The 13,671-nt window shown below is 39.7% G+C and overlaps 1 protein-coding gene across 3 annotated transcripts in view; it reads right to left on the reverse strand.

Annotated features, from left to right (window-relative positions):
- Nucleotides 1–13,671, reverse strand: part of GABBR2 (gamma-aminobutyric acid type B receptor subunit 2) — a 454,845-nt gene that overhangs the window by 227,092 nt on the left and 214,082 nt on the right. For all 3 annotated transcript variants that reach the window (XM_061351451.1, XM_061351452.1, XM_061351453.1), the window contains 2 exons: nt 9,369–9,434; nt 1,258–1,449 (listed from right to left, as the gene is read on the reverse strand). In XM_061351451.1, the coding sequence (XP_061207435.1) occupies nt 1,258–1,449; nt 9,369–9,434 (258 nt within the window). The remainder of the gene's footprint in view (nt 1–1,257; nt 1,450–9,368; nt 9,435–13,671) is intronic.

Genomic DNA, 13,671 nt, shown 5'->3' on the forward strand with positions numbered 1-13,671 from the left:
CTTCCAATTCAGAGACATGCATGGTTAACACAGAAATGGCCACCAAAATAAAAATTAAGAAACTAAAATTTCAAAACCATGTGCTGCCTAACTTACAAGACTGATGGTGAAACTGGGAGGGAGGTCTAGGAGATAGAGAGACTGAAATGCAGTTGTTGTGCTTGTCTTTATGAAGGACAACTTGCTTTCCTTTTAGACAAAAGGCTTCAGTTCAACAAAGCTACCAGAACACTGGTAAGCCATAACACAAGAACAGAATTAGTCCATATCCTTGCAAATTAGTGGTCTGATTACACTTTATAGGAAATCAAATAGACTTTATTTGAGCAACTATTTGCTTAATATGAGATCACGTGAGTGGCAATTTATGTTTTACAAGTTTCCTATGCTTTTTATGGTGTTCTATCTTATGATGAGTTGCCTTTTTATAAAGTTGCCTTTCATGCTCACTCAGCAAGGCATGAAAGACAGATGAAAAACAGATGAAAAGCAGCAAAATCAGGCATGTTTATTCATTGGTCAGAGTTTGCATTAAATGTTCTGTGATAAAACGTTATGCTCCTCATGGAAATACCGCATATTTAGATTGGATATAAGAAGGAAATTCTTTCCTGTTAGGGTGGTGAGGCACTGGAATGGGTTGCCCAGGGAGGTTGCGAATGCTTCATCCTTGGCAGTGTTCAAGGCCAGGTTGGACGAGGCCTTGGGTGATATGGTTTAGAGCGAGGTGTTCCTGCCCATGGCAGGGGGCTTGGAACTTGATGATCTTAAGGTCCTTTCCAACCCTAACTATGCTATGATTCTATGATTCTATATTTACATACTTAAAACAAGTGCCTCCAGCCCCTAGTTCTGAGAGGCACAAATCACCACTGAAATTAGCCTGGATTAGGTTTAAATATGAAAGTTTCCTGGTTTTGTGTTCAACTAGTGAACCTGACATGACACAGTGCATACTACTGCAGACAATAATTCAAGCTTTACTGTACATTTAACTGTAATGTTCATACAGGGGGAAGAGGACAGATGTGAGGCAAGGGACTTTACTGCTTCCTTACCCTATAGAGAATTCAAATTGACTTCTAAATATTTAAAATTTGAAAAACAGTGGAAAAATAAGACTGACCATGATGACTGCCAGCTCTCTTTGTAGAAGAACCCTTTAAGCTTCACCTCCTTCCTCAGTGCTTTGCCGTGTCAAGACAGTGGTGAGACAACTAACAGTTATAAAAAAATAGATGAAGGAAAAATACAAACCCTTCCTGATATGGTCTTCAACATTTTTGAGCTGAGAGGCTCAAAGTCCACTCCAATATAACCTTCCATGGCTGCAAGAAGATTTTTGCTGAGACACTGTGAGGAGTTAATCCAGGATTCCCACCAAAGATTTTCATACCACCCTGGAATAATCCACTGATATTTGCTGCCATACATTTCTTCTTCATAAGCCTGCAAAGAAAGCAAAATAGAAAAGCTAATAGACACTACAATAGACATAGCGAACATAAAAGTGACTGTTTTCTGTTCATTTTTTTTCATTATTAATGAAATTATGGCGTAATAAAAGGTTACAAAAATATTTTGAACAGTTTAGGATAATTACTTGCTAATAATGAAGACTCCTTTGTTGACGACTCTTTTCTTTAAAATTCAGGTTATGAGAAGAGAATTTACTAAAACTTGTTTTACTTTCAATAGACCATTTATTCAAAAACAGAAAAATAAAATTATGGATTCTAAATCTGCAGGAGATAAGGAAGAACATTAGCAGAAAGCGTAGTATTAACATATAAAATTCTCTATAAGACAACTATTATGTGAGTGGTAAGACCACCATGCTGACATGTTTAAGTTATTATCATCCTAACATCACACCGAAGACCACACAAAAACAAGTAAACTTGGATATTAGACACCACCAAATTATAATGTTGCAAATATGAATTACGTGACTGTGCTAAAACAGAGACCACAGGGATGTTAAGTAAGCAGTTTCTCCTGGGGAGCATGAATCAGTAGTAAATTGATACAGCAATCAAATCTCCAATTTCTTTTCAGCAAGAAATTTCTTCAGGTGAAATTCTATATTGTTTGGATACTGAATACAACCCACTGTACTCCAAGATGCTGAGATGATGGTTATCTCCTTTCAATACATAGCAGATACATATAAAAGGTAACAGAAATACTTTATTAGTCAGGCATACATGTTGTGCCTAAAAGCTTATATATTCACAATAGATATTCTGTTCCGTTGTGAAGAGTGCTCTAGGATAAAATTAGCAAATTTTCTCTCAATGTTTCTCTCACCATCTTTTAACTAGATATTTCTCTTTTGACATTTCAGTCAGACTCCATTTCAAAACAGCAGGCTTCGTGCTTCTTGGCTCCTAATAGAAGCAATACTGGAGATACAAGACGTACAATAAAAATTGCAATTTTTAGAAATACATGGTGCAACCTTAGAGCTCTTAGCTCTTACCCTAACTGCTACATCTTCACAGAAAATGTTACAGAAGGAGGAAATTATGAGAATGCAAACAGGACATATTAGTCATACAGAACACAATCGTTTTGAAAAGTATCCCAAAGATCACAGCAAAAGCCTATCAGGTACATAAAGATGAATAGTAAAAAATACAAAAAAAAAGCCTCCTAAATATGTTAATATCCAAACTAAAATTGTGATTTAAATCTGTGAAGGCTATTATAATGATGCCAACTCAGTTCATAAACATATTGTGAACAAAGCAGTTTTGTTTGGTTCCTGGTTGCAGGAGCTTTTGTTCAGTCAAAATCGAATTTAATGCATTTTCATATGATGTCGCTTGAAAGTGCTTCTGTCTGAAGCCCAATGTCTTGCATCTCACATTTTACTTATTCCATGTTCCACATAAATTATTTTTCTTTCTTTAGATTATTAGTTCTACCTTCCAGAATCACCTCTGCTTTTGCTTCTTGCCCATCTCCACTTCTGCTACAGCTATGGTGACACTGTCCCTCAGGTCCAGCTGTGAGGAAAACTGCAAACCCTTCCTGCAATACTTCCTGATTCTAAAAGAGTTTCCATTACACAATTAGGTCGATCAAGAGCTTTCAGTAATATGGTATCTTTCATTTGACAGTTTTAAAGTCACTGAGGACACAAACTGATATAGAAAAGTGCTTACAGAGAAGGAGTAGCTTCCCTTGTTCTATACAGAGAAAAGTATCAAATCGTGTGTTGAAAGAAAATATTGGCTGTGAACTTCCCTGAAATAGCTGGTACAATTTTTCTGTTTGCATAAGCACTTAAGCCTGTTTCCTGCGTAACCTGCAAATGTCCTGGGATACAGGATAAAAACTGAAAGTTTCAAAATAGCTGGAAATTCCACCCTGGAAACAAGGGATCACTCCCAAAAAAGTTGCACTCAAGCTTTCACCTTCCTGCAAGAATGTGCTCAAAATCAAAAACCAAAGAAACAAAAATTAAACCCGAAACAAAAATTAAACCCAATACAAACAGACAAAAGCCAACAACAAATGCTTTAAGAGCAGGCAGCTCTTCATCTGCTGGATAGGGCTTGAAGGGTAGTCTGGGAAAGACAAAAGGACCAAAACTATCTCCTCCAAAGCTGAGCACCATGAGCATGAACTCATTTTTTGTAGGGACAGCTGCTAGTGTTCAGGCATTTCAGTGTCTGGGTCCCAGGAGATTCATTTCGAAACAATGGGGTTTTGCCTCTACTTCCTTCCTGTTGATTCTGCTAAACAGAGATGATTTTGATGCTTTAAAGATACGTTTCCTTGAAATATGCAGATCTTTCATGAAATGTTTGAATGCAGACACAGAGCCCTTCTTACAGGTTTTACTTTCTAAGGGGAAGATTTGTTGGCACACTAAAGCAGGGCAAAGAAGGTTTACAAGTGCTGTGTGCCATTAGAACAGCATAAAGTAATCACATATCTTCCCTAATCTTTCCCAAGTGCCCTATCTAGGCTGCAAAACACTGAGTTACTACCAAGCAGCCAGGAAATTGTCCTGGACATTTTTTTCCCTTGAGAGACTGAAGTTTTTTGGTTTGGTTTTGTTTTTTTTTAAGTTTTCATTCTTGTTTGAATCCATAAAAAGATGCATATTTACAACAAAGAAATTTCTGTGAGAGATCTTGCTATGTGTAGTAAACAATTACTGGAGTTTGTGTAAATAGGCCTGCAAAATCTTACTCTTACTGAGTTTCTGTTATGTCAGCATGGACACATTCTATATACCACCCTTTAGAGCAAGCCTATAGAGTTCTAAATTGCAATGAATGTCCATCTGTTTCTCATTAAAAACCAGTAGTACTTTTAACTCCCAAACTCAGGAATAAAACTCTACCTGATCAAGGAGAGCAAAGACCAGTTCTGTTGTATCAACAACGCTGATTAATTCTGGCTTTAGTTATTACTAAATGTTTACTAAAAGAACCACCTGAAGCTCATGCAGTGACCTACGGATAATAGTAATCTTCTTTAATTGTCTTCAGACAGATAACTGTATCAGGCAGGCATCAGTCTTGATATGCGCATGGCTGTACTACAATATTTCTATGGCTTGAAGATCAGCTATTGGAAAAATTACTGCTAAAAACTTTTTAAAAATTTCTGCAGAACTGGAGATTTCATTGGGAAGATGAAAAGTCATGTTAATCCAATTTCAAATGGAGAAAAAAGTATGTCTATACAACACAGTTAATCATTTTGATTGTTGAAGCATTAAGTTTTGAGCAAAATAACTTAATTTTCATTCCATGAAAAACATCACATCCATCCCACTAAAATGAAAATAAATTTAGGAAGCCAAGATTTACCATAGAATTAAAACTGCGAACCGTTTACGACACTAGTGGTAAATGAATGGCTAAGCTTATTTAAATCATCAAATCATAGAAGAGTTAGGGTTGGAAAGGACCTTAAGATCATCAAGTTCCAACCTCCCTGCCATGCGCAGGGACACATCACACTAAACCATCTCACCCAAGGTTGTGTCTAACTTGGCCTTGAACACTGCCAGGGATGGAGCATTCACAACCTCCCTGGGCAAATCATTCCAGTGCCTCACCACCCTCCCAGTAAAGAAGTTCCTCCTTATATCCAATCTAAACTTCCCCTGTTTAAGTTTGAAGCCGTTACCCCTTGTCCCATCACTACAGTCCCTAACGAAGAGTCCCTCCCCAACATCCCTGTAGGCCCCCTACAGATACTGGAAGGCTTCTATGAGGTCTCCACGCAGCCTTCTCTTTTCCAGGCTGAACAGCCCCCAACTTTCTCAGCCTATCTTCATATGGGAGGTGCTCCAGTCCTCTGATCATCCTAGTGTCCCTCCTCTGTACTTGTTCCAACAGTTCCATGTCCTTTTTATGTTGAGGACACCAGAACTGCACACAACACTCCTAGTGAGGTCTCACAAGAGCAGAGCAGAGGGGCAGGATCACCTCCTTCCACCTGCTGGTCACACTTCTTTTGATGCAGCCCAGGCTAGAGTTGCCTTTCTGGCCTCTGAGTGCACACTGCTGGTTCATGTTAAGTTTCTCATCGACCAACACCCCCAAGTCATTGTCCACCGGGTTGCTCTGAATCTCTTCTCTGCCCAACCTGTAGCTGTGCCTGAGATTGCTCCAACCCAGGTATACGACCCTGCACTTTTCATGGTTAAACTTCACAAGGTTGGCATCAGCCCACCTCACAAGTGTGTCAAGGTCCCTCTGGATGGCATTCTGTCCCTCCAATGTATCAACTGAACCACACAGCTTGGTGTCATTGGCAAACTTGTTGAGCGCGCACTCAATCCCACTGTCCATGTCACCAACAAAGATGTTGAATAAGACTGCTCCCAACACCAATCCCTGAGTGACACCACTTGTTACTGGTCTCCAGCTAAATATTGAGCCATTGACCACAACCCTTGGCATGCAGCCATCCTTCCAGTTCTTTATCCATCGAGTGGTCCATTCATCAAATTGATGTCTCTCCAATTTAGGGACAAGGATGTCATGCGGGACGGTGTTGAATCCTTTTCACAAGTCCAGGTAGGTGACATCAACACTACCCCTGTCCATTTGTCCATCAATTCTGTAGCCCCATCATAAAAGGCCACCAAATTGGTCAGGCACAATTTCCCCTTAGTGAAGCCATGCTGCCTGTCACAAAGCACGTTGTTGTTTTTCATGTGCCTTAGCATGCCTTCCAGGAGAATCTGCTCCAAGATTTTGCCAGGCACAGAGGTGAGACTGACTGGTCTGTAATTCCCCAGGTCATCCATTTCCCCTTCTTCAAAATGGGGGTTATATCTCCCTTTTTCCAGCCTTCAGGAACTTCACCTGCCTGCCATGATTTTTCAAATATGATGGCCAGTGGCTTAGCAACTTCATTCACCAGCTCCTTCAAGATCCACGGATGGATTTCATCAGGACCCAGGGACCTGTACATGTTCAGGTTCCTAAGATGGTCTAGAACCAGATCCTCTCCTACAGTGGGCCCAAGGTCTTCGTTCTCACAGTCCCTGTGTCTGCCTTCCAAGACTTGGCTGGTGTGGTCAGAGCCTTTACCAGTGAAGACTGAGGCAAAGAAGTCATTCAGAACCTCAGCCTTCTCCAAATCCACCATAAATCATCATAAAAAACACCAGGAAATTCTGCTTCAATTAGTCCTGTCATTGTTTTAAATTTTGACACCTAATTAGACTATCTTTTAGTCCATTTATCTTTTTGAGTTACATGCTCTGCATCTTTTCTGTGTGTGTAGTCAGGGGGGTGGGGAAGGAAATGACCAGGCAAAATGAGAATGAACACATTGTGTGCAAAGAAGATCAATGAAGCTGATGGAGTGTCTAGAGTATAAGTATTAAGAGGAGCAGCTGAGGAAACTGGGATTGTTTAGCCTGGAAAGGAGATTCAATGGAGACCTTATCACTCTCTAAAGATACCTGAAAAAAGGTTGTAGTGAAGTGGGGGTTGGTCTCTTCTTTCAAGTAACAAGTGATAGGACAAGAATAAATGGCCTAAGGTTGTGCCAGGGGAGGCTTTGGTTGGATATTAGGAAAAATCCTTTCACTGAAAGGGTTGTCAAGCATTATAGCTGCCCAGGGAAGCAGTTGAGTCACCATCCCTAGAGATATTTAAAAGGCATATAGATGTGGCACTTTGGGACATGGTAGAATTGGCAGTGCTGTTAAATGGTTGGCCTCAATGATCTTACAGGACTTTTCCAACCTAAATGATTCTATGATTCTGTATGAACTCCAATGGATGTCCTGAGGAAAACTCATGGCATATGATTGTTTAATCCAGACAGAAAACTGAGGCAGACTTTAAAGATTTTCCCACCTACACAAACCATCAGCAAATACTATTCAAGTTATAACCACAACCAGAAAAAAAAACCCCACCCACAGAAACCAAACAACCAAACAAAACAAATGTTCACACTAGTACAATAGCATCTTACTTTAACAAACTCGAAGTTTTTCTCTGGCTGACATCAGCCACCCTCCAAAATCTAATAGGGACCCAAAAGTGCAACCTCTCCTAAGATACACCTGAGGAAGGGGGTTAAAAAATTTAACATGTCTAAATTATTCTGCTTTTGGGGGCACATAGCTATAAAAATGTATGAGCCAACAATATATTTTATGACTAATAACAAGCTTACTGACATATTGCAGTGCATTAATATGTAAATGACCTACTTTGAACTGCCCTCTCCTGCAGTCTTCTGCTGAAACTCTCATATAAATGCATTAATATAAACTGAAATAAGTGATCTCTCAAATTTCTCCAGGTTCCAGAAAAATATGCCTTATTATTTTTGGCACTAATTTAGGAGCAACCATCATTCTTTAAACTGTTCTGAGTTACACACACTTCCCATGTAACTACCAAAGCGTTGCCACAAAAAGATGCTGCGGGTATTTGTATGAAAGAGACATCCCCCACTTAAGGAGGTGCAGGGAAAAGAACACTCTTCTCTTCAAAGGAATTCTAGGATTTCTCCAGTAGCCTCACATGCACACGAGCTTGGAAAAGAATTGTAGAGGAAGGCAACTAGATACTAAGGGCAGTGGCATAAATGAAGCCAATCTCTTGTCTAACATTGGGTCTGACTAAGACCACTCAACTGGGGAAACACAGCCCCACTGCAAGAGATCTGAGGAAGAGCTGGACTGCAGAAGGACTATTCTTTCTTCCAGAAATGGAAAATGGAAGATTACTCTGTCAATCCAGTTTAAATGCCAGAACAGAAAAATCTATATACAAAGACCTATCAGAGATGAGAAGAATGAAAAAGAAAATAATACCATCCATTTCCTTTTGGATGCAAATGGATTTTGTTCCTTCCAAATATACTCGACAACCTCCTTTCCAAATTTTGCCAGCAACTGGGACAGCTGCTGAGTATGAGCAAACGTGTATGATACATATGTAGCACTCAGATTTTGAACGTCTGCCTTTCCTTTGTTTGCTTGGATAGGAAATTGTCTCTCTAAGTGAACACTACAAAACACCCTCTGAAATCAATATTGCTTTTCCATTATATTGTGTTCTGCTCATACAGGATTAATAAGGTTACTTAGACTAAGAATTCAACACCAATAAAAAATTTAGACCACTAAAATCTACCTGTTGTTTTGGTTTGGTTGGTTGGTTGTTTTGAGCAGGTACAAATAAAGATCCATATTTTAGGCTAGATTCTTTCAATGGGAATCATATTGTGTGGTTTTCCACCATATTCACACACATAAACAAATGGAGAGAATTATGTATGCTGGTCTTACTATATTTCCTTTAATTCAAAACGCTTTATTTTTTACAAACTAATATTCACTTTCATGTAAAACATACAGCAGTCAGAAGTGAATGACAAGTGTACAATTAGCAATATTTTGACTAGAAGATATTATTAGGGTTGCTTAGTTAGCATGCATAGGAACTGCTTGAATTTCTTATTCTCTCAAAACAAACCATGCAAAAATCACACACATGCAGACATCACCACCAGAACACAACTCTTGGATAGGATTCAAATCTTACATGTGTCTGTATCTGCTGCTACTATACAAATGTTTCCCTGGATCTGATAAATGCTCAAGATTTATTTGGCATTTAATTCCACTAGAAGAAAAAATGTAAGAAGCTGCTAACCATACAGTCAACACCTAAACTAAGCTGAAGTCAAGTACAAAGTATTTTATTGAAAGAGAAATGGAGCTAAGCATATGTAACCTCTCTTTAGAATATAAACCTTGACTGAGCTGAACCACATGAAGATATTTTTATGCTCAAATTATTTTTTTTATTAAAATGTAACATATTCTTTATTCTGATATGAAATGAAATATATTTACTTACACAGCAGAAAACTTTCACAGCCATTTCCTCATCAAACTGGCCAAGGATTATTCGAACATCATTACCCTGCAGATTGAATAAAATACGTGGCAGTTAAATGCAGTCACAGACTTTCTAGAAACCACTTCAGTTGGACATTCAAATTGTGCAGAGAATTTGCACAAAATACAGCTGCAGACAGCAAAATTAGTTCAGAACTATTCCATTTTCTACAAGTTCAAGAGTTTAAAATGCTTCAAGAGAGCAACTGATGTGTTTGAAGAAAAGGATTAAGCAATAGCACTAATGAGAACAAAACTCCTATGTTTAACTTGTCAAATATTATGATTCAATAACAGTAAAGTGCCAAATATTCATATGATCACTTTCAAAATTTCCCTAATTTCTTTTAAAACTTTGCATATTAAAACCATCTGAAAATATATGCTTTTCATTGCTTACATGAACTAGTGATGTAAAATTGTGAGACAGGAGATTTGAGATAAAATGTCTTGGTATTATTCCTGCTTTAGTAATTTTAAAGGTTTTAATCATACCGCATCTTCTCTACAGTCACTATAACACATTGTCAGTCCCTCCTCTCCTCCTCCCTCCCACCTCCACACATTAAAAAAAAAATTATCACACTTTAAGAATCTATGACTGAAGTCAAAATAAATCATTTTACTTTCATGCTGAGAAATGTATTTAGAAAATATTCCTAAATTCAGGAGCATATACAGAAACATATTATTTCAGGAGCTGGGTTAGCCTTTTGCTCATGTGAAAAATTGCTGCTAACGTTTATAAAACACATAGCAGGTAGCATTTTATGACTTAATATTACCTTTTATTTCACACAAAAGCCAAGTTCTCAAAAAAAGTTGAGCAAATCTAAGTTTTCATTTCTTTAATAAAACACTTAGTTAGAACTACTAATAGCTCTTTCCTTCTCAAAGGAAAAGGGAAACATATGATTCAGTGTGAATTTTGATGTTGAAAAACATTTCACTTTTAATTAAATCAATTTATTTAATATTTTAAATTTAGATAATTTCAATGTTTTGGGGTTTTTTCTCCTGTTCAGCAGAAAATAGTATGATGGACATTGCAAAAAGGTACTAGAATTGTTCTGCAATTAAATGCATGATATTAGTATCATTTTTAGCATGGTTAAATTCGAAAATTGCTTTGCTTCCTTTATTTTTGTATTTAGCCACATATTTATAGAGTAATGTAAATCTTACATAAACTGCTTAGATTCATTTTAATAAATTGGACAAGGTCACACAAAACTAAACAGATTACACAGATTTGTCCATCTAGAGAAGGCCACGAGCATGATCAGAGGGCTGGAGAACCTCTCCTGTGAAGACAGCTTGTGAGAGTTGAGGTTGTGCAGCCTGGAGAAGGTTCCAGGGAGAACATAGAGCAGCCTTCCCGTACCTAAACGGGGACTATAAGAAAGCTGGAGGACTTTTCACAAGGGCAGGTAGTGATAGGACTAGGCAGAATGGCTTTAAGCTTAAAGAGGGTAGATTTAGATTAGGTATGAGGAAGAAGTTCTTTACCGTGAGGGTGGTAAGGCACTGGCACAGGTTGCCCAGAGAAGCTGTGGCTGCCGCATCCCTGGCAGTGTTCAAGGCCAGGTTGGATGGGGCTTTGAGCAACCTGGTCTAGCGGAAGGGGTCCCTGTCTGTGGCAGGGGGGTTGAAACTAGATGGTCTTTAAAGTCCTTTCCAAACCAAACCAGTCTATGAGTCTATGAAACTGCAGCAGTGGTATTACAGTTTTTTAAGGATGATAAAAAGAATTAGGAATTATTTAGTAAGAAATACCTCATCAATTATTTCTATTTTTCACATCTGAAAGTTAATTTTGGTCACTTTTGGAACTCCAACTCTGAATCTCTTGACCTCTCTGAATATAAAAATGCAGATTCAGTGTTTGAAAAAAAGAGCAGGAAAATTTGGTTAAAAAGTAAAAGACACATCACCTAATTATTACAATTGAATAAATTATTTTTCATTTTATAACATGATGAGAACCAATTTTAGAAAAACAGAAGATGTGCAGCTTCATAGATTATGAGTACTGGAGACTGTAGGCAGGGTGTTAGTGAACAACCCAATAGTGCATGTTCAGCAACTGGCTGTTGCAGAACTGCCCACTGGCTGTTCAACAACTTCCATACTGAAATCACAATGCCTGTGATGTGTGGTTCCATGCCTTATGACACTGTTTCCACCCGCTTATCACATAAATCACAGTACAATTCCCATAGTAACTGTTCTGTTACTATAAAGCTTTACAAGAACATATAGTTCATGCTAATTTTTTTCTCAGATATATCCTATGACATTTTAACAGCCTTACTGTCTGCAAAGATTGTCTTATAGCAATATCATTGTGCAATTAGTTTGGCAACAGCACTCAGACCCAAATTTTGCACTTTCAGCCACATAATTATGTGGCTCTAAATTCCTTTGTAGAATCATAGAATAGTTAGGGTTGGAAAGGACCTTAAGATCATCAAGTTCCAACCCCCTGTCATGGGCAGGAACAACTCGCACTAAACCACGTCACCCAAGGCTTCGTCCAACCTGGCCTTGAACACTGCCAGGGATGGAGCATTCACAACCTCCCTGGGCAACCTATTCCAGTGCCTCACCACCCTAACAGGGTAGAATTTCCTCCTTATATCCAATCTAAACTTACCCTGTTTAAGTTTTAACCCATTACCCCTTGTCCTGTCACCACAGTCCCTAATGAAGAGTCCCTCCCCAGCACCCCTACAGGCCCCCTTCAGATACTGGAAGGCTGCTATGAGGTCTCCACGCAGCCTTCTCTTCTCCAGGCTGAACAGCCCCAACTTTCTCAGCCGATCTTCATATGGGAGCTGCTCCAGTCCCCTGATCATCCTCGTGGCCCTCCTCTGGACATGTTCCAACAGTTCCATGTCCTTTTTATGTGGAGGACACCAGAACTGCACACAGTACTCCAGATGAGGTCTCACGAGATCAGAGTAGAGGGGCAGGATCACCTCCTTTGACCTGCTGGTCACGTTCCTTTTGATGTGGTTGTCTTTCTGGGTTGCAAGCACACACTGAAGCCAGCTCATGTTCATTTTCTCATGGACCAACACCCCCAAGTCCTTCTCCGCAGGGCTGCTCTGAATCTCTTCTCTGCCCAGCCTGTAGCTGTGCCTGGGATTGCTCCAACCCAGGTGTAGGACCTTGCACTTGGCATGGTTAAACTTCATAAGGTTGGCATCAGCCCACCTCACAAGCATGTCAAGATCCCTCTGGATGGCATTCCTTCCCTCCAGCGCATCAACTGAACCACACAGCTTGGTGTCATTGGCAAACTTGCTGAGGACACACTCATTCCCACTGTCCATGTCAGCGATGAAGATGTTCAACAAGACTGGTCCCAACACCAATCCCTGAGGGGCACCACTCGTAACTGGTCTCCAGCTGGACATTGAGCCATTGACCACAACTCTTTGTGCAGCCATCCAGACAGTTCTTTATCCACCGAGTGGTCCATTCATCAAATTGATGTCTCTCCAATTTAGAGACAAGGATGTCGTGTGGGACAGTGTCAAATGTTCTACACAAGCACAGGCAGATGTCATCAACTGCTCTACCCCTGTCCATCAATTCTGTAGCCCCATCATAAAAGGCCACCAAACTGGTCAGGCAGGATTTCCCCTTAGTGAAGCCATGCTGGCTGTCACCAAGCACCTTGTTGTTTTTCATGTGCCTTAGCATGCCTTCTAGGAGAATCTGCTCCAAGATTTTGCCAGGCACAGAGGTGAGACTGACTGGTCTGTAATTCCCCAGGTCATCCATTTCCCCCTTCTTGAAAACGGGGGTTATATTTCCCTTTTTCCAGTCATCGGGAACTTCACCTGACTGCCATGATTTTTCAAATATGATGGCCAGTGGCTTAGCAACTTCATTTGCCAGCTCCTTCAGGACCCGCAGATGGATTTCATCAGGACCCATGGACTTGTGCATGTTCAGATTTTTAAGATGGTCTCGAACCAATTCTTCTCCTACAGTGGGCCCAAGGTCTTCATTCTCACAGTCCCTGCGACTGCCTTCCAAGACTTGGTTGGTGTGGTCAGAGCCTTTGCCAGTGAAGACTGAGGCAAAGAATTCATTCAGAACCTCAGCCTTCTCCAAATCCTGTGTAGCTAGTTCACTTGAGAGCTTCCTGAGGGGGCCTACATACTCCCTAGTCTGTTTTTTATTTGCTATGTACCTTTAAAATCCCTTCCTGTAATCCTTAATATCTCTAAGCAAGTTTAATTGTAACT

This window comes from Neopsephotus bourkii, unplaced genomic scaffold (assembly GCF_033783945.1).
Source record: "Neopsephotus bourkii isolate Nb327-2 ecotype Australia unplaced genomic scaffold, CSIRO-AGI_Nbou_v1 NB_591, whole genome shotgun sequence".
NCBI lineage: Eukaryota > Metazoa > Chordata > Aves > Psittaciformes > Psittacidae > Neopsephotus > Neopsephotus bourkii.